Source organism: Uloborus diversus, chromosome 1 (assembly GCF_026930045.1).
Source record: "Uloborus diversus isolate 005 chromosome 1, Udiv.v.3.1, whole genome shotgun sequence".
Taxonomy (NCBI): Eukaryota; Metazoa; Arthropoda; class Arachnida; order Araneae; family Uloboridae; genus Uloborus; species Uloborus diversus.
In genome coordinates this window covers 14677983-14701105 of record NC_072731.1, presented here as the reverse complement: position 1 = coordinate 14701105, position 23123 = coordinate 14677983, and the positions used below count along the sequence as shown (strand labels likewise).

At 35.0% G+C, this 23123-nt stretch overlaps 1 protein-coding gene across 1 annotated transcript in view; it reads left to right on the top strand.

Moving 5' to 3' along the window:
- Nucleotides 1-7465: 7465 nt before the first annotated feature.
- LOC129234304 (oxidation resistance protein 1-like) overlaps nucleotides 7466-23123 on the top strand; it is a 258164-nt gene continuing 242506 nt past the window's right edge. The window contains exon 1 of the mRNA XM_054868299.1: nucleotides 7466-7542. Coding sequence (XP_054724274.1) covers nucleotides 7466-7542 — 77 coding nt within the window. The remainder of the gene's footprint in view (nucleotides 7543-23123) is intronic.

The following is a 23123-nucleotide window of genomic DNA, read 5'->3' as shown; positions in this document are numbered from 1 at the left end:
TATTAACCCAAAATTTTGTAAAGTTTTGACATTAACTTACAAAATGTCAAAAAAATAAATAAACAACTTTAAAAAAAATAAATTTAGGTTCATATCATAAAAATAAACCAAACAAACATGCAGTAAAAGTTTTATGGAAATATATAAAACACTTTCTGAGACACACACATCCCGCACGTAAAAAGAGAAACCTGCGAAACCGGCACCTGAGAAAACGAAGCTTAAACTGCTGCAGTTGACATAAATCTCTATGGGGAAAGGTTACGCATTTTTACGATAACTTGAAAAGTTTTTCTCGTATGGTTATAAATAAGGTATCAAATTGTTCAGAATTAAATTATGCATAATTTATATTTTTTTAGAAAGTCGAAAATTTTGAAGGTTAAAGGTCCTTTAGCCACCCACCACCAATCTCTTTGTTCATCACTGTAAAAAAAATCCGAAATGTTACTGAGTATTTCCGTGTAACGTTTCAGGATTTCAATGGTTTTTATCCACTTCCTGGAAAAATCAAGTATCATTGTCAAAAAGCTTCCTGAATTGCTACAAGTTGCATGAATATAGACTTCTCATTGTTGTGAAAAATATTTTTAACTCTCAGTTTAAAGATTAACTGAGCTTATTTAAAAAAAGTATCAGCTTCAATTCGATTATGGCCCGTCCAGGCTGATTAAGCTCCTAAAGGGAGTGAATAGGTCCATGGACAACGTAGCTTTGCAAGAATTGCAGGAGAGTAAAATTCTGTCTTAGCTTTGGCCATGTGTGCAATATTGCATTTCGAGCTTTCTTGATAAATCAGGAAGGTGCCAAGCTATTATATTATACCTACGTATGCTTGCTCTAAAGTTCCAGAAAAACAAGTGACTTTAAATGGAAAGATTTCTGAATTTTTCAGGAAACTTCAAGGATAATTTCAGGAATGTTACTGAATTTCAGCGGAAAACGTTTCTGCTTTCTTCAAGATATGTTACTGGCGAAAATGGGGCACATCAGCTGCCCATTATTTTCCAGTAACGTTTCTGAATCGTTTTTACACTGATTAGGGATGAAGGATTTCCTATGAACGCATTGACATGGGACGAGTCAGACATATAATAAAAAGACATATGCCTCAAATACTTCAGGTGTCTTTGGAAAAACTTCTTTTTATGTGAAGAGGTGTTTTATAATGGATACGCTGATGCATTACCAACTAACATTGGGAAGAAACAAAGAAGAGTGGTGTCGAAAATGTCTGAGACTACTGCTTTTTGAAGAAAATGTAGTGGGAACGACTATATGGACTAACTTTTAACGGTTCTTTTTTTTGACATTTTTTCTTAACTAACGCGGAATTCTGAGAACAAATCAAGATTAATTCAAACTATAATGGAATATTTCCGATTAGAAGGAACGACTGTTGTAAAAGTGGATAAGGAAGCCAATTTATCAATTTGCTCAATTGCAACAAAAACATGCCAGAACAGCTCCAGACCAGTCGCAGTAATAGGTAATGACGCAGATCTGCCCTCGATTCTAAGTGAAAGAAGTATGTCTGGAATATCACTGTATTTTTTACCCCCGAACCAATTTAATACAAAGAAAAATGTTACAATATATTGAAAGTACAAGAAGTCTTGGGTCCCTTGAAGGATCCTCTTCTTTTGCTCCACACAGCCACAGGATGTGACTCCGAATCCTCGTCAGCTATATTCAGAAAGGGTAAATCTTGAGCTTTCAAGTTGCTAAAGGAAAATCTCCAACTGCCTTCTCTGATCTCAAAGCTCAGTAGCTTTTAGCTTGATCCACACAGAAAAGCTCACCCAGATTGCAGCAGTGTTGCTGAAACATCTTTTCGGTGGGAGTAACAATTCTCTAGACATCTTACGATACAACCGCTATAATAATGAAGTAAACAAAACTCCTTCTCCAAAATTTAAAACCTAGCAACTCTTCCACCCACAAGTGCTGCATAGCATCGAATCACACCATCCATCCATCACTTCACAGCATCCATTTTGTGTTTATTCAAAAGTACAACAGTGGCTTGAGAATCCAATTATGTTACGAAAGAGAGGGACTGCTCACAATGCTTTTGTCACTTCCCGAAGCTTCCCAATTCCTTGGGAAGCTTCGGGCAATGCCAATTCCTTCTGCACTTAATGATTTGTGACTACAAATTAACAATAATTCTGTGAGACTGTGATCTAGATGCCAATAAAAACGCAGACCTTTAATGTTTTAAGTTTTTCAAGCACTGTTTAGGTAAAACATGTAAAAATTCAATTTCTGTGCACAGTTTCGAAGATGAGGATGATGATATTGGATGCTGATGCTTCTTTTTTTTTTTCTAGATTTTTACTGACATTACTATCTTCTCTTTATATATTTTACATGCTTTTCAAAAAGATATTATATGTCAATTTTTTAAGTACTAAATAAATGATGTTTTGCAATTTTTTTAAAAACTTATTATAAGGTCACTGTTTTTCTCTTATCATATTCTCATTCCAAAGCTAGAAATAGCAAGATTTCTTTCAGAAATGGAATAAAATCTTCTTTATTATTCAATAAACAGAAAATATCAATAATTTTGCAGTTCATATTTTAAAAAGAATACCATAAAAATTCTTTATTTTAGTAGCTTATTTGTTCTGCTGCATATTTCGTAGAAAATAGAAATTTTAGCTTTTGATGTAAAACAATTGTTTGAACTTTTTTATTGATTATCTTAGGGTATATATCGAAACAGTATTACTTTTAGAGCATACAGGTTTTTTTTTATAACTGAAAAATCTTCATTTTTGACCGAGTTATAAGGAAAACAAAAAAGTACTTGGCGGCCATCTTTGATCCGCCATTTTGGATGGAAGCTCACATTGGATCTTCGGGGACTTTTTAGAATTAATTTTACATGCTATAAGGAACTTATTTTGAAAATATTTCTTAATTATAAATTTGTGGCGCAAAAGATCCTAAATTTACTGGGCTATCAAGACTTACTATTCGAAAACTAATACTTAAACATTTTATGTTTCTAAAGGTAAATTATTTCTATTGAAAATAATTATTTCTTGGTTTGGGTTCAAACAAGTGTTGAAAATCGCAAACAAATGATAGATATTACGAATTATATTGTTTTGAAAATGTCAAAAAAGCGGAAATCTACACTTTCAGCACAAAATTTTTAAATAGAGAAAGAATGTAACGAAATTTTTAAAAATTCTTTTGTTAGTTTTTGTATTCTCTTTTGAAATGAAACAAAACTATGAAGAATTATTCGTGCATTTAAAAAAAATGACTAAATAAAATGTTATATGTTATAACGATCTCTCGTTATAACAACCGATTTTGTTTAGACGACAGAGTCGTAATAACGAACGTCGACTGTATCAGCATTTAAAAAACACTGAAACACTAAGTTTCTCATCACGAAAGATGCAAATGTTTTCATTTTCTTTGAGGCTGCGGAGAAGGGAGGAAGGAGGGGGGGGGGGGTTCTTTCCAAAAATGACATTGTTGGTTAAGCAGCCATATTTTCAATTTTTCACAATATTGTCACCCTTTTTTTTTCGTAAGTCTAATTACACTGTTTACAAGAGAGTGAAACCACTCAACCTTATGGATGAATAATCAAATTTGTCAATATGTCTATAAACATTCAATTCATAAATTTTGACGCATAAATGTTCAATAAAGTACATTTTAATAAACTTCTAATGCTAAACAGGGATTGAGGCATAAAAACAGCATACACAATTAAATACATATATTTTAGGTTTCTTACGTTCTTCAACTCTGAAATTTAAAAGAAAAACCAGACATACTTATATGTCTTAGCAGTTAAAACAAAAATTATACGAATGAAAAAATTGCCAAGTCACTTACTTAATCATTCTGTGAAAAATTTCGTTGATGTTGAATACCAGAAGAATAATCTTAATGAATTCCTGCCTATTAAAATGACTCATCTCGTTCAAAAACTCAATTTGCTAATAGTGATTAGGCAAGTTATACGATTCTTGGGCGTCCATTCTGCTCTGTTGTTCTGGAAGGTGAAAGTTTTAATTTGAATTTGGTCAACGCACGCTTCAAAAAGTTACACTTGATGCATTTTTCGTTTATATCACAATATTACTCATGACTAATACAGCTCGTCAATTCTGATTTTAGATCAAACTAAAGATCACACATGTTCAATTCATGCGCAGAAGTTTTAAGGCGGCGTCGCTTCGATTCGATTTCTCCGCGAGCGACGGGAGAAAGAAAAGCGCATGAAACAAAGCCTAAGTCAAAACAAAGTATGGGGTGTGCATGAATTTAAAATGAATCAGTTTGTTAAGTTCACTTAAGTTCAGTTTCTTTGTTTAGTTTGTTCGGTTAGGCTGACGCCGCAGATCTGTTCCCCGTCGCCTTGTTTTGTTTATACGCAAAACAACCACTCAACTTCCGTAATGGATATTTACCTATTTCAATTACTTTTCCGAATAGATAAGAAAACTGTTTTCACACGTTGGTTTTTTGTATATTCAGGTAGGTTACACTATATTTCAGAAAGATTTCTGAATTTTTTTACAGTGTAAGATCAAAAGTAATTTTTGAGTGAAGTTGTAATCAAGAAATAATATACTTGTTTTCTTTAATACTTTTAGTACGAACCAAGCTTATAAAAAGTCTTTAGAATTTAAAAAAAAAAATGAATAAATAAAAAAAAAATTAATAAAATTTAAAAAAAAAAATACTATTATGATTTAGAATTTTATACAATAAGTGTTCAACTATTCGGGAAATGCAAATCCCAATGTTTAAAGGTTATGTTTTTATAACAAATGTATTACCTATATTTTTTTTCTATTTTATTTGCTACTTCATTTCTTTCTTCGTTAATACTATATTTAGGTTTCTGCTATGAGAGTAGAAAAAATTTCTTATTCTTCCTTCGCAGAATGTTCTGGATTTATTCAACTCAATGGTTCATTTAATGTTTAAGCTTTTTCTTATTTGAAGTTGAACTGACTTTTGAATTTTCTCCGATATTTCCTAAAGAAGAAACAGCTTAAGACTAACTTTAAACAGGTCAATTCGTAACAAAAATACAGAATCTTTTATTCGACTAAATCGGGCATTTCTGTTTTTTCTTTAGAAGAGTTATTTCCTGATTTGTTCCTTTTTCATCTAAGAATTCAAACTAAAGATATAAAATAGGTATAACTAAATGTTAGGATTCGGGAAAATAGCTCAGGTTTTTTTTCCTATGGTATTTTATCACATTCGCAAGTGTTTTGGGTGTAGATCACTTTCGTACTCACATCGCCATCTCGATTCCGAAATCCAGAGACTGCAGTTTCACGCTCGTTAGAGATCATCAGTCTGGCATAGGTATAGATCCGCCGTGGGCAGGTAAACGGCATTATCTCCAGAAATGAGTTTTCGAGACATTAGAAGGTGAATGGGGTGATTTCCTTCAGTCAAAAGTACTACTTTTAGTCATTGAAATGGATAAAATAAACAAAAAAAAAAAAAAAAAAAATAGATGAACCCAGAATATACTTTCATTTTCCCTACAGTTTTTTTTAATTAATTTTTTTTAATGTCCGATTTTTCAAACAAGGCGTGGTCTTTATGACGTCACAAATGATGCATTTTGGCGCATCTTTATACCACGTTATGATGATCACGCAGCGAATTAAAATTGCGCTCTACGCTTGCTATCAACCATATCGTTGCCAATACACGTGAGTAAAGATGCAAATTAAATATTTTGTTCTGTGAATGGCAACATTGAATGGCATTTCATCATTTGTGATGTCACACGACAGAAATGAAAGCGCACCGATTTTAGTAGTTTTTTAAAAATATTAAACTTAAATAAATTATTTAAAAAATTGTCCGATCCCATGTTTTTAAGCTTGTTCTTTCAGAAAAAAAACCTTTTGAAAACGACCCCATTCCGGGAAAAAGAGAACATGACGCTTGAATTTTAAAATATAATATTCTGTCACTTGCCATATATCATTCTCTTCAGAAACAAATGAATTTTTTGAATCGTAACCATTTTTTCCCACATAGTTTGCTGACTTTCAGAAAATCAAGGACAAAATCAAGTTTTCTCTTTGTGTTTTCATACAGCAAAAAAATTTCAATACACTTGTTATCAGAATCTATCATTTAGGGTAACTGTTATCTTTTTAATGTCTGGTTGAACGTTTTGCTGAGAATTTGAAACAGCGCAAATTGGAACTTGCATATCTTACAGATATTTTTGAAAAAAATGAACGAAGTCAACAGTAAGCTTCAAGGAAACAAGATGAACCTTATCAAAGCCAAAAGCATAATTTAGCCATTGCCAAATTCGAAATCCACAAGGCAAATATTGGCCGTAAAGAATTTATTCTATTTCCGGCTCTAAAAAACAGTTTAATCGTGGATGATGAACTTCCTGAAGAAAAAATTTTAATTTTTATTGATCACCTTGATCAGTTAAAAAAGAACATGGAATCAAGGTTTGCATATTTGATCAAGTTACAAATTCCTGACTGGATTCTAGACCCATTTAGTTTTGAAGATGTGGATGAACTGGAAAACTCTTTGTAGACAGAGTTTATGGATTTGAAATTTGCTTGTGAATCAAAAATTACTTTCAAGCAATACGGTTACGAACTTGTCTGGGTGAAGCTTATGGGTACTTACCCACAACTTTGGAAAAAAGTTGAACAGCTCCTCATCTCATTCCTCTCAACATATTAAGTTGAAAGAGGATTTAGCTCTGTGGTGCAGCTTCTCACGAACCAAAGAAATAGATTGGACATCTGCCTCAAAGGGGACCTCAGATTAAATCTCATATTAATATAAAGCCACACATCAAGGCTTTAACGGAGTTCCATCAAGCACAAGGCAGCCATTAAAAAGGCAAAAAAAAAAAAAAAAAAATCTTAACAGTTAAAATTTTCAATTTTTTCCGGATTTCAATTTAAAAAAAAAGCATGTTACTGAAAAATGTAGTGTTCTTATTTTTGCTAAGTATGTAAATGACGTTAGTTAATTAAAGCACTTCAAATTACGTTTTTGGGGGGGGGGGGAGGGGAAGGGGTTAAGAATAAAAAATTCAGTTTTAAAGCTAATTATTGCTTTATCATGTACTTTTTAAAGCTTTAAACTAAAATTAGGCGTTCAGTAACATTAACCGTCACTAAAATCAGCACCATCTAAATTGTGTTTTTTTAGGGAAGAACGTGGGGGGGGGGGGGGGTGTAATTTAACTTCCGAAAGGGGCGATGGGCCCAAAAAGGTTGGGAACCACTGGCTTAGAACATGCCTAATTGGCGATAAATTTTCCATTCTGCCTCCATTAAAACTTTTTAGCAATTAAAATAATTGTAATGTCTTGAGCAGCATGTACGAAATTTTGTGTCATGTGTGTTTGCTCAGCTGAATTGTTGTTCAATTTTGACAGGGTCGCTAAGCAGCGAAAGGATGGGTCACTGAGATGTCAACTCCCACGAGGCAGAGGTCCCTGCGCGAGAGACTTCAATCGGCATCCCGTGGAATCGGCATCTCGTGGCAGTAAGTATTGACGTTTTTTTAACCTTATCCAGTAGTGTCCCGAGAACTCGGCACTCTATAATCCGACCGAATCCAGAAAAATCGTCCACGCCTTGTCAAGACGAATAAACCATATGCAAAAAACGTATCCTGTCCACATTTCTAATGACCCGGCATTTTCAACCTCTGCCTGTTTTCGGTCCACATTGCCCTAGTCCACACCAAAACGCATCCGGCTCAAAAATAGCTATTTCCGAAGTATTTTGCCTCGCTAAACACGAAAATTGCCATGAAAAGTTCAGGTTAGCTCTAGTTGTTCAAGATACAGAGTCAACTAAGGTAGTGAAATCTCACTAATGTTCTTTTTTCCAGGCAGATAGAAGCACCCTCCATGAGAATGACTGTCTTCTTAATTTCGACCCCTGTTTGGGATAGAAAACCTCACTATATAAAACCAAAATGACCTTTAGGGAATTTAAATTCTGGGAGCAGAAATACCCAAAATGAGCCTCTAGTAGTTCCACCCACTTCTGCTTAAACCCCATGCTCATTCAGATGGAATAATGAGGAAAGCTGTGAACAAAGATGGTTTTCTAATACCTTAGAGGGAAATTTCCAAGATATATTGAAGCTAAGGTTAAGGAGTGAATTTTTAAAAGGTCCTTCAAATAAGATACGCGCAATAATGAAAATCACTGTTTTTGAAGGAAAAAAAATGTGAAAGGAAAAAAAAGAAAAAAAAAAAAAAAACACACACGCACACACACACACACATAGGGAAGCCTTTAACACTAGAAAGACTGAAATTTCCTGCATACCTAGAAAGACTGAAGGCGCCAGTGTGGCACCTAACCATTTATGCCCTGAATTCAATTAAAACTTTCTTCCTGAGTGGGTCCACATGTCCAATGCACCTTCGTTTGTAACTAAATAAAAACTTAATGCGTGAGTATTTTTAGTTTTTTTTTTTTAAACCAAAGGTAGAATCAGTTGATGTTTCTAAGAGCAATGGCTACCGTTTGGCTGGTAAGCAATCGGTACTGTTTAAAACTTTTGGATATTCAATCGGCTGCATAAAGAGGAAATAAGAGGTTCAACTAGAGTGAATAGCATTTTTTTAAGCTACAACGATTAGGAGAAGAAAAAAAAAAATCTTTTTCATTGCAAAAAAGCTTCTGGGCCACTGTGGCTCCTCCCGTCTTTCTAGGTGTAAGGATAAATATTTACAGTACTATGAGGCGAATCATTAAATGTTTAAACAAGCATTCAAATAGTGTCATATAATGAAAAGACAGAAAGTTCCATGTAGCTCCGTTAGATATCAATCAAGTTATTGAGCAACAAAGTACGCGAGGGGCCACAGAGACCCCTCCATCTTTCTAATGTTAAGTATTAAATGCTAAATTATTACAAGTATTTCTAAACAGCAGAGAAGACGAGAACTAAAAACAGTTGGTCAGAACATTTCTACTGATGTTCTGAGACCATTGATGAATGATGTCTCTGAAACCCTATTTTTTCACTTCCTCCAGGATATTTTGCTTAAAAACTGTGAAGCTATTCGCAATGGGCATGAGGAAAGGTTTTGCCAAGATATCTTTACAATGGAACTCAGATATCAGGATGATTGGACTGAGTTAATAATGGTCACTAAATGCTGCTGAACTATTACAAGAGACGATCCTTCTTTGACGTACAAAACGCAATCGAAAATGAAGCGCTTGCAGCAAAAGACAAAAAGCAACTTCTGCTTTCGGAAAAATAAACATTGTTTAATAATATTAAATAGGTGAAAAACACCGCCAGCTCAGTCATTTCCAGCCGAGAACTGCAGTTTCGTGCTTATTAGCACTCTTCAGGCCGACATAGGAAAGTGACCGAGCTGGAGATGGAAAACCTCTTAAGGAAGCGAAGAGTGCGAAACAAACTGGTAGCTAATATAGAATTAGCAGACCAGACGACTGACCGAAGCAATGGTTCGGTTCAACTCGAACTGAATATACCTTGCCTTGCGTTCAATCTTCGTTTAACACCTATATATATATATATATATATATATATATATATATATATATATATATATATATATATATATATATATATATATATATGTGAACTTTCGTTTTGCAGTGTTGTTTTTTTAATTTGTGTAAAGAACTGTTGTACAGAGCGCCCTCTTGTGGGAGAAACACTTTGCCAGAATGAGAAAACGCGAGAGAGGAGTCGGATGCTTGAGCGAAATCAAGCAAGTAGTGTTCCAGACGGGAACTCTCTGTTGAACATTATGTCGTAGTTCCAGATGGGAACATTCAGTCTCAACTATTTGTGTTTATGTTCGTACTTGTACTTGAATGTTTAGTGTGAAATTAAATGAGTGTCGTTGAAGAGAAGGACTTGTCTTTTTTGTGTAAGCAACGAGAGTTGGAAGATCTATATTTACATGGGGGCCCGTCCCGGATGGAATTAGGATGGAATTAGTATAGAATTCGGATATAGTTCCGGAAAGTCTCAAGAAGTGGCCGTGAGTACTTTTTACTGATTTATTTTTACTGTGTTTATCCAAGTTCTGTAATTTTGAAATATGGCGTACCTAGCCAGAGTTAGAAAAAATGATCTTCTTACTCTAGTTGACGAGCTTGGGCTGACAGTCGGTCAAAATCCTAAAGTGGCAGATTTAGTTAAAATAATAACGAGCGATAAAGAATATGATGAAGAGTTTACTAGAGCTATTCTCGAGCGAATGCAGGATGAAAAAGAAGAAAAAGCAAAATCGGAACTTGAGAATAGGGAATATGAATTAAAGAGATTAGAATTAGAATCTAAACAGCTTACAAGTTTAACACCGTCACCTCAAATTGACATTTCTAAGCTTATGTCTCGTTTCGATAAAAACAGTGACTTGAGCGTTTATTTTTCATTATTTGAAAAACAAATAAGTCGATTGGACATTCCAAAAGACAATTGGGTAGTTTACCTTTTAGGCCTTCTACCATTAGACATTGCTAATTTAGTAGCACGAGAACCGGACCCACAAGCCAACGATTATGAATATGTTAAAAAGATCTTATTAAAGCGATTTAAACTTTCACCAGAGCAATTTAGGCAGAATTTCTTCACTCATAAAAAAGAAGCAAATGCGTCTTGGCGTGATTACGCTTACGAATTGAACAACTTTCTTGAAGAATGGATTAAGGGATTAGACATCGACAACTTTGAAGAATTAAAAGACCTTTTTGTTGCTGATCAAATTAAGAGAAGAATACCGTTTGAAACTAGAGATCATTTTATTGAGGAATTGCCAAAATTAAATAAAGTAACCGATTTAGTAAATAAACTAGATGAGTATGAGACTGCAAGATTTCACCTTAAAAAACCGACTTCAAAAGAGCCAAAATCCTATGAAATTCAAAATAATTTGAAATATGAAGGTAAAACCAAATCATCGTCAGTTCGTTCGCAAGCAAGCTCTTCAAACCAGCACATCAAATGTTTTGGTTGCAATGCTATGGGTCATAAAATTGCTCAGTGTCCTAACAAAGCAAGGGGAATTAAGTGCCAAAAATGTAATGAATATGGTCATCGGAAATATGAATGTAATAAAAATGTTAATCTCAATGATGTAAATAAACCCTCAATTAATGCATGTAGTAATAGTAATGAGAAATTGTTCAAAAATATTCAAATTATGGATAAATTTGTAAATGCAATTTTTGACACCGGATCAGACTTGTCAATTGCCAAATCCGATTTTTATGAGCATCTCGGAAAGCCCGAATTAATACCTTGTGATATAGTATTGAATGGTATTGGAAATGAAAATGTCAAGTCTATTGGTTATTTTTATTCAGATATTGTTGTTGATAATTTTAAAATTCATGTGAAACTGTTTGTTCTTAAGAATCTTTGTTGTGATATTTTAATTGGAATGGATGTAATTAGCAAACTTAATATTTCATTGTCGGGATCTACTTTAAAGGTTCTAGGATTGCGAGAAAATTATTCAGTTAATCTTTTTTCCATCAATGTATCCATGTCAAATCAGCTAGCAGAAAAAAGGGATCAAAGCGAAATGACCTTGGCAGGGAGAAGAAATGATCCGCTCATTTCAGTTGAAGAGGGCATAATTAATTCAAAAGCCGAAGTGCAAGGTCAAAGTTTTGTAGCTGAACCCAAGGAGGGAAAAAGGAGAAACCCAAGTGAATCTTTAGTAGTGGGTGTAGAAGATATTGAAATAAACGATAGTAAATCACAAAATGATTGCGTCAACGTTTTAGCTACACTTGTTAACGGGATAAATATTCATGAATTAGATTTGACTCATATTGCTAATACACAGTTGAGAGCAGAGGTCTTAGAATTAATTAACTGTTATAAACCACTCAAGATAAAGGATTCCGAAGTGAAAATGAATATAATTTTGACAGACGATAAACCTGTTAATTTATCTCCCAGACGTATTTCTTTCGCGGAACAAAAAATTGTTGATGATCAGATTGAGGAATGGTTACGAAATGGAGTCATAAAACATAGTTCTTCAAACTATAGCGCGCCGTTGGTATTATGTCGTAAAAAAGACTTATCATACAGACTATGCATTGATTACCGACAGTTAAACAAAAAAATTATAAAGGATAAATTTCCGTTGCCTTTAATTGAAGATGTCTTGGATCATCTTGAAAAAGCTAAAGTATTTACAACGTTAGATTTAAAGAATGGTTTTTTCCATGTTGACATTGACCAGAAAAGTACCAAATATACTGCCTTCGTGACAACAAAGGGTCAATATGAATTTTTAAAAGCTCCATTTGGTCTTTCCGTATCGCCGAACGTATTCCAAAGATACATTTTCGATATATTCAGAGATTTAATGCGCGACAACACAGTCATTATTTATATGGACGATTTAATTATTCCATCAGAAAATGAAGCGGAGGGACTTATTAAATTGAAACGGGTTCTTAAAATAGCTTCCGAGTATGGAGTAGAGTTTAATTTCCGAAAATCTCAGATTTTAAAGAAAAGAATTGAATTTCTGGGCTACATAATAGAAAACAACACAATGCAACCATCTCCGACGAAAATACATGCAGTTCAAAAATTTCCTCGACCAAAAACATTGAAGCAAGTTCAAAGCTTTTTAGGCCTTACAGGATACTTTAGAAAATTTATTCCGCATTACGCGCAGATAGCCAAGCCCCTAAGTGATCTTCTGCGAGGTAACAAACCCTTCGAATTTAATTGTGAACAAGAAGAATCATTTCTTAAACTTAAGGAAATGTTGATACAGAAGCCAGTTTTACATATTTTTACCCAAGGAGCCCCTATAGAGTTACACACGGACGCTAGTAGTCATGGGTTTGGAGCAATTTTATTACAACAATCGGAACAAGGACAATTTCATCCAATTTATTACTTCAGTAAGAAAATATCACCCGCACAAGAAAAGTATTGCAGTTATGAATTGGAGGCCCTAGCAGTAATAGAAGCTCTTAAAAAGTTTAGACACTATCTACTGGGATCAAGATTCAAAATAATTACAGATTGTAGCGCTTTTCAAAAGACATTGGACAAGAAGGATCTTACCCCAAAAATAGCACGATGGGTAATGTTTTTACAAGAATTTGATTTCGAAATTAAACATAGGGAGGGTGAACGAATGAAGCATGTTGATGCTTTAAGCCGTAATGTTGCTTGCGTTGTAACGCGGTCGCAAGATGCCATTACAACACAAATTGCAGCCGCTCAAGAACTTGATGGCTACGTTAAAACACTTAAAACACTCATTGAACAAAACGGAGAACAAAACGGTCATTTTCTTAAAAATGGTGTAGTGTATAAATACGAAAACGGTAGAGAATTGTTAGTTATACCTGAAGCTATGAAATTGCAAATTATACAAAACATACACAATCAAGGACACTTTTCCGCATCTAAAACTGAGGAGGTACTTAAACAAGACTTTTATATTCCTAATGCACGAAAATTAGCAGAGACTGTAGTAGCTAATTGTGTAAGCTGCATCTTATGCAATAAGAAGCGAGGAAAAGGTGAAGGAATGCTAAACCCCATCCCTAAGAATAATGTCCCCTTAGACACTTATCACTGTGATTTTATAGGACCTCTTCCGTCCACAAACAAACGGTACCAGCATATTTTTACAGTAGTAGATGCGTTCACAAAATTTGTATGGTTTTATCCAGTAAAATCCACATCATCTCAAGATGCTATTGAAAAACTGCAGTTACAGAAAAATGTATTCGGTAGTCCATCGCGGATAATATCCGATAAAGGTCCAGCTTTTACATCTCAGATGTTTGAAGATTATTGTACTGATGAAGGTATAGAGCATGTTAAAATAACGACAGGAATTCCTCGTGGGAACGGACAAATTGAAAGAATTCACGCAATACTGATTCCAGTTCTTTCAAAACTTTCTCTCGATAACCCGCAGCACTGGTACAAACACGTCGCTACAGTTCAGAGAATCATTAACAGTAGCACAACCAAGAGTACTAAGTTTACACCATTCGAACTTTTAACCGGAGTAAAGATGAAAAATAAAGAAGATGTGAGAATTCAGAAGTTGTTAGAAGATGAAATTGTTAAATGTGTTATGGCAGACAGAGAAAAACTACGAGAAGAAGCTAAGAACAATATCTTAAAAATACAGCAAGAAAACTGCCGTCAGTTTAATCGAAAGAGGAAAAAACCTCGCGAGTATAAAACAGATGACTTAGTAGCCATCCAGCGCACTCAATTTGGTCCTGGATTGAAACTGAAAATGAAATTTTTCGGACCGTATCGTGTGACAGCAGTGAAGCCTCATGATCGCTATGATGTCGTGAAGATTGGACACCACGACGGACCAAGCAAAACTAGTACAGCAGCTGACCACATGAAACCCTGGTCTACAAATATCCTTTAATGTCATGTTTAATTTGTTTTTTCTTATCTTTTCAGTTTTTCTTTTAAGTAGATGTTCTGTAGATGTGATGCTGACGAGGACGCCAGTATTGCAGGATGCCCGATGCTGTGAACTTTCGTTTTGCAGTGTTGTTTTTTTAATTTGTGTAAAGAACTGTTGTACAGAGCGCCCTCTTGTGGGAGAAACACTTTGCCAGAATGAGAAAACGCGAGAGAGGAGTCGGATGCTTGAGCGAAATCAAGCAAGTAGTGTTCCAGACGGGAACTCTCTGTTGAACATTATGTCGTAGTTCCAGATGGGAACATTCAGTCTCAACTATTTGTGTTTATGTTCGTACTTGTACTTGAATGTTTAGTGTGAAATTAAATGAGTGTCGTTGAAGAGAAGGACTTGTCTTTTTTGTGTAAGCAACGAGAGTTGGAAGATCTATATTTACATATATATATATATATATATATATATATATATATATATATATATATATATATATATATATATATATATATATATATATATATATATATATATATATGTTACCGTTAAAATATGAAATCCGTTTTTTATATATTTTATAGAATACTTAGTTATTTCATGGAATAACTGATCGTGTCCGTTTAAGTGTAAAACTCTCTTGTATTTCATGGTTTAACTAATTATTTCACAGAATAACGATCAGCAGCCCGTTAATGTGTAAAATAATCTATATCGAATATCTTGCACGACAAATACATTTACCCCCACCCCTGCATTTATGAATTATACCATGCCATAGGGAGAGAACTTGTGAAGCTTGTTAGCGCCAGTTTTTGGTTTAGAAATAATGTTCTTTGTAATTCCAAGTGTCATTTTAGTAATCCTTGTTGTAACAAATAATTTTATGGTACGTTTCCATAAATACCATTTATACGCTGCATAAATTAGATAAATTGCTTCTTTTTCATTTTAATTGTCTATCATTAGTTTATTTATAGAATACCTATAGTTATTTCATTTTAGATAAATTGATGAACTTAAATCGCAAAACTTCATCTGAATACAAAATTTCCAGATTAGTGATTTAAATAATTTAAGATTAATATGATATAAAAATTCCACACACGTATGCGCCGTAAATATATTCTAAACTAGTGGCACCCGCATGGCTTTGCCCGTAATAGAAAAATTAAAGGTCTTTTGGTTCGCTTGTATATTTACAAATAATGTATGGTGAATTTTCTCGCCAATTGGCTTGTACCGACGTTATAGTTCCACGTTATGATAATTTCGTATCTCGCCAATTGGCTTGTGCCCATGTTACGGTTCCACGTTATGATAATTTCGTAATTTATGATAGTTTTTTTTTTCTTAAAATTGGAATAAAAAAAGAACAAAATCGAATTTTTGAAAAATCGCTTCGAGGTGCACACCCCCATGCTACATACTAACTTTGTGCCAAATTTCATGAAAATCGGCCGAACGGTTTAGGCGCTATGCGCGTCACAGACATCCTACAAACATCCTACAGACATCCAGCCACCCTCCGGACAAAGAGACTTTCTGCTTTATTATTAGTAAAGATAATAAGTGTACGGGTGCAAATCGGCAATAATGACCATATATTTATTACTGCATCCTTATTACCATTACTTTTTTTTATGGATAAACCTCATATTACCTAACCTAGAAAATCACTGGTCATGATATGATGGGTGCGAATTTCTTTTCCCTTTCCATTGTATTCCATTTGTAGAAAAAAGAAACCCAACTAGTAGGGTCCTATCGTAATTCGTGATTGCGGAGAATATAATTTGAATTCTAGAGGTCAAATTTCAAATGAATGCCAGGGACTAGAGGTAGGATTTTCTTAATTTTAATCTGGTATTTCTGAGATTTCATGAAGCAGCAAATAGAAAACGCTCCATATCGCGCAACAGCACAATTACGAGCAGCATTGGAACACGCTTTCGCCCCTGTGTCTCCGGAGTATCACAATAGCACACGTGAGAAGACATGGCGCAGAATTGAGCTGTATTACGACATGAATGATGTTCATACCGTTGTTTATGACTCTTTTCAAGGCAAATATGCATAACAAACATTCAACCATAACTAACACAATGTTGAAACAAATAGTACTCCCACTTTAGGAACACTCTGTTTGTTTTAAATACTGTAAGAAATTATACGCTCTACGAGGTTAGGTTGCGTAACGCTTGCAAGGGATTCCATCTTCATATATTTCGGTTTCGATTCCGAGTCACAACTGACTACAACTGTATTTATGTCGAGGACTGCATACTAAGTGCCTTGCCTCCATTATTTTTTATACCGATAGATGGCAGCACCATCACCGGATCGAACAGTTAATAAGAATTTAGAACTAGACCAGGAGCTAATAGCTACCTGGTGCTAGCACCCCCAGAGGTATCGTTTCACTTGGAGGACATTGAGACTACGAGCATATTTAACGTCGCCCAGTCCCCTTTAATGACGATAGTGGGTCTTCGACCATCGAGGTTCGAACTCAGGACCCTCCAGCCCCGAATCCGACACTCTACCGATCGGGCTACCACGGCCCCATCTTCATATATATATTGCCAATGATTGAGTAACCCGCGAGTTTCAACAATAAAACCCGAACCACGGCATGATAATTTGATAATATGTTTTGGTAATGTTTAACATGCAGGGAAAGGCTTTACCGTAACAAGGCTGCACTGATCCACAATTACGTAATGGGGCTTCCCGCTATTGCTACTGCGCAGATGCTAGAGAGCGCCTGAGGTCAGAAGAATGTAGGTATTCGTCTAGAGATGACGTGAAATTCTGACCGAATAGCCGGATAATATTTCATGGAATATTTCTTGACCGCTATTCGGGAAAAAAGGGCAAATTGGCTGCCCATCCTGTAAAAATGTGTCACTGTCTAGAACAATAAAACAGTTTGTTTGTTGTGAATATGATCCATCTTATACTATTAAAAACTGAGCGTATGTATCTATGTATGTACCTATGTATGTCTAAGTTACTTCTCCCGAACGCCAGTGAACTGACCATCGAACCAGGTATCGATAGATTCGTATTTTTCCCGTCTTTATGTTTGGCTATTTAACATAATCCTTCAATAATAATAATTAGCGGAGATATCAATTAAAAACTATTAATTATGATACCTAGATTTCGACATAAAATCCCTATTTTTCGAAAGCTTTCCTCCATTCAAATTATTATTCAGTGCTCCATCTCAACTTTCCACAACAATGCATTTATTAAATTTTTAGCGTGTAGAAAAACATTGAGAAGATAGATGTATTGCCATTTTTTTTCTCGAATATGAAGAAATAAAACTCTGACTTTTGTTATGAGGCTTTTCCTGTAATCAGGGATATAAAATGTTTTCTTTTTTGTTATTTTTCCGCAATCTGCTGCGAAATTTTACTGATTTTTTTTTTTTTTTGTTCAAACTTGATTGTTGAACACGCGTGACCTGATAAAACTTTTATTTTTGGGGTGGACCGTGCAAAGCCGGGCGACGCAGCTAATTACAATATCCTAATATTTGATTGATGACAAGTGCGAGCAAGAGAAGTGGGAATTCCGCTTCAAATACAAATGATTTCAGTTGGCAAGTATGTCTAAGCAGCCAGCATTCCTTGCATAACCTGAACGGCGAGGAACATTTTTTCTTTGATTACCAATAAAGAGGACGAATAATTTATTTCGCAAAACATTGGCTAGTCTTACGCAAAGAAGTAAATCATTATTCAGTAGATATTAATACCAATAAATTTCTATGGCAGCGAATAAAAAGTAATCCATTAATACAAAATGCATATCATAGATCTCTGCAAACGTTCTTATTTTTAATCAAACTAATGATTCGACAATATTCTTATTGCAATGCTAGTTGATGAAAAAAAGTTTCACAAACTTCTCAAGTATTTTTGCTCAAAATTTGAGATGAGCTTGATTAATAATTAAAATATTAAAAATCCAGAAAATTTGAAAGGAAAATGAAACACTCAAAGGAAAAAAAATAGCAGTTCCTAACCTGGAAAATGAGGTCGAAAAGAATTAATAAGAATTTAAAACATGAAAGGGAAAGAAAGCCGTAATTATCTAACTAAGGTAAAACATTCGGTGAAACTCGAAGTTTCTCGATATTAGAATCTTCCAATTACTTATTATGTTCGTAAAAGAGCAAGAGAGAAAGAGAGAGAAATAAAAGTCGTGAAGTTTTTTTTAGAGCTGAATGAAAACTGCATCGAAAAATGTCTAGCTGTTTTTCTGCATCCCTACCCTCCAAGTGATGTTATTATTACATTACTATGACTCTGAATTATTGATTATTTTGACGATCGAAAATCAACATCAACAAAAGTTCTATCCCTATTTCAGTGGTTGCGCAATTGCTTTTTTATATATCCTCTTCTTTCCCCATCTTCATTTAAAATATAGCATTGCGAAGGCTATGCTGCCGGGTGCAGGTAAAGAGCAGTAACTGCAAATTTTTCCATTTATCTCTTTTTTTTTGAGCAATCACGATTGCTTATTGCTTTCATTTGACTGTTTTGATGTCTTATCATTTTATTTTCCCCCCCGCCACCCTCTGCAGCATCACCGTCGACCGGCTCCTCACGATGCTGCTCCTTTAGCGAAAGCCGTTTCCAGGTTGCATCCATATCCTACACACACGCGCATACATACACAACTACACACACGCACACACACAAACACATACCTACACACATACACAAACACATGCACGCATACATACAACCTACACATACACATAAACACATACACACAACTACCCACACATTCATGCCTGCACACAGACACAAACATATGCCTACACACACATACACATCTACACACAAACACACATACCCACCCACACACAAACACATACACCTACATACACACACTCGTGATTGCGAAAAACATGATTTGAATTCAAGATGTCAAAATTCAAAGTAATTTTTATTTATTTATTTTTTTTTTTTTTTGCATTTTTGTCATCTATTGTACGTTACCTTTATTGTACAAGCTCGCTTATTTGGTTTCCGCTGAAAAAAAGGCTCGAGAAAGACGTCTAATTGCAACATTTCTCCATTGTTAGTATTGAATCTAAAACTCGTTTCTTCAAATATCTAGAAAACTCATTTCTGCAGATACTGCCGTTTACCTGCACACGGCAGTATGCACGTCTTCATCATATAAATTACGACGCTGCCAGGTTAGATTTGTCCCAGCTACAGTTCCATATTAGGTTCGAAATGTCGCCTAGCTTGGCAGTAGTTGGCGATTTCTTCAATTTCGCACCAATAATAAGTCACCAAAAATGATGCCAACTGTGCAATATATATCTTACATTACTCGTCGATGCCGTAGGCGCAATGTTAACTTTGTACTTAGCAGGCAAAGTCAGCGTACAGGCAAAATGAACTGCAGCAAGTCTGAGCAAAAACAAATGGCATGAACGCAAAATTTAGTAAGATTACAACAAATTAAGCACATAAAAACAATAAATGATGCTAAATGGACAATATCTCTTAAATTTCCCGTCAATGCAATGTTAAAATTGTACTTAGCAGGCAAAGTCAACATAGCGGTAAACTTTCAAGAACTACAGTAAGTTTGAGCAAAAACTATTGGAATGAAAGCAAAATTTAACAAGATTACAACAAATTAAACACATAAAAACAATAACTATTTGTAAAATTCGTAACAATACATTACTATAGTTCTCATCATTATCGTTTGAGTGCTTTAACTCAGTGATTTTAAACCGATGGTACGCAAAAATCTGTAAGAGTTTCGTCTAATGGATTCAAAATACTACAGAACTGTTAAAATTTAGTTGTGACAAAGGTTACGCACAATTCTATATTTAAACAAAATATTTGTAATACTTCGTCAGTTAACTTCTGGTATTCACGAAAAAAACACAAAAAACTAAATGCAACTTACTTTCGCGAAACAGATATCGAATTTACACTGTAAAAAAATTCCGAAATGTTACTGAGTATTTCCGTGTAACGTTTCGGGATTTCAATGGTTTTCATCCACTTCCTGGAAATATCAAGTATCATTGTCAAAAAGTTTCCTGAACTGCTACAAGTTGCATGAATGCAGACTTCTCACTGTTGTGAAAAATATTTTTAGCTCCCAGTTTAAAGAATAACTTAGAGTATTTATAAGGTGTATCGGCATCAGTTCAATTGCGGCCTGTTCATGCTAGATAAGCTCCCAAAGGGAGCGAATAAGTATGAACTACGTTGCTTTACAAGAATTACCAGGCGAGCAAAGGTATCGTTTCTTACTTGCAATTCTTGCTTAGCTTTGGCCATGTTTGCTATACTGCTTTTATACTTCTCTACTAATAATAAAGCTGAAAGTCTGTCCGGATCTCTGTCTGTCAGGATCTCTGTGACGCGCATAGCGCTTAGACCGTTTGGTCGATTTTCATGAAATTTGGCAAAAAGTTAGTTTGTAGCATGGGGGTGTGCACCTCGAAGCGATTTTTCGAAAATTCGATGTGGTTCTTTTTCTATTCCAATTTTAAGAAAATTTTACCGAGCAAATTGTCACAACATGGTATACGGTTCCACGTTACGATAATTACGAAATTATCATAACGTGGAACCATAACATGGGCAAACCAATAAATATAATAAATTGGCGAGAAAATCATCATCCAATTTTGTAAATATAGAGGCGAACCAAATGACCTTTTCATTTTCTACTACGGGCGAAGCCGTGCGGGTGCCACTAGTTCTTAATAACTCAGGATAGTGCCAAGCTATTATATTATACCTACCTAAATTTACTCTTCAGAGTTAAGTTCCAGAGACACGACTGGGTTCAAACGGGAAGATTTCTGAATTTTTCAGAAAGCTTCCGGGATAAGTTCAGGAAAGTCACTGAATATTAGTGAAAAACGTTCATGGTTTTTGCGAGGTATATTACTGGCAGAAATTGGGCACATCAGCTGCCCATTATTTTCCAGGAACGTTTCTGAATCATTTTTACAGCGTAACTTAGCTGAAGAGCAAGAATTAAAAATAAAAAATTAATTTGAATTTTGTTATCTTGAATTCAAATTATATTTTTCGTAATCACGAGTGTATGTGTGTGTATATGTAGGCGTGTGTTTTTGTGTGTGTGGGGGGGGCATATGCGTTTGGGGGTGTGTGTAGGGGTATGTGTAGGTGTGTAGCGGGTATGTGTATGTGTGTAGGCATGTGTGTTTGTGTCTGTGTGCAGGCATGAATGTGTAGGTAGTTGTGTGTATGTGTGTGTGTATGTTTGTGTGTGTATCTGTAGGTGTGTGTGTGTGTGTGTGTGTGTGTGTAGTTGTGTATGTATGCGCGTGAGTGTAGCATATGGATGCAACCTGGAGATGGCTTTCGCTATAGGAGCAGCATCGTGAGGAACTCGTTGACGGTGATGCTGCAGAGGGTGCTGGCGAGAAAATAAAATGATAGCACATCAAAACAGTCAAGTGAGAACAATAAGCAATCGTGATTGCTCAAAAAAAAAAAAAAAAAAAAAATGCTCAGCGTTCTCATTAATTATTTCCCAGAAATTTTAACTTTATTTCTGATAAATGCTAGCTATGAAATCTAACGTCCATTGAAATAAAATTTAATGCTCTTAATTTATCTATCAGTAATTGAACTTTAACATTCTGACAGTTAAACACTGATGTAACACATTTTATTAAATTAGAGATTTTGTCGGTATCGGATATAGTTAATGATACGTATACAAAACTCGTGAGTTGGAAAAGGTTATAAACCCCTGACCTGCAAAGAAATCCTTGGTTAATACTTTAATTATCTGGGCCTTCATTACTAATAATAAAGCTGAAAGTCTCTCTGTCTGGATGTCAGGATGTCTGGATGTCTGTAAGATGTCTGGATGTCTGGATCTCTGTGACGCGCATAGCGCCTAGACCGTTCTGCCGATTTTCATGAAATTTAGCACAAAGTTAGTATGTAGCATGGGAGTGTGCCCCTCGAAGCGATTTTTCGAAAATTCGATGTGGTTCTTTTTCTATTCCAACTTTAAGAACAAAATTATCATAAGATGGACGAGTAAATTACGAAATTATCATAACGTGGAACCGTAACATGGGCACAAGCCAATTGGTGAGATACGAAACCATCGTAACGTGGAACCGCAACATGGGTGCAAGCCAACTGGCGGGAAAATTCATCATACATTATTTGTAAATATACAGGCGAACCAAAAGACCTTTTACTTTTTCTATTGCGAGCAAAACCGTGCAGGTACCGCTAGTAATAAATGAATTAATTAACTGAGCCTTAATAAATATACCTTAATTCAGCTTGCTCAAGCGCAAAGCGCATTGCTCGAAGTGGAGAAGATGACTTGAAATAGATTTGAATCCGTGTCCCTTTCGGCAGAAATGATTCCACCTTAAAATTAAATGTTCGAAATAATTCCATCTCGAAGAAACATTTCGCTTCGGGTGCCATCTATTTTACTACCACTTCGATGATGGAACAACTATCTTTCAATCGTTGCATAGCTTTTGCCATGCGCGGAGCTTGCATTTGTGCATTTGTTATTCATGAACAGAATGGAACTTATGAATTCTCCAGAGTCCACTGGGAACACAAGAAGCGTAAATATGAGAGGTCAGCCATTTGTCTCTATTGAATTATGT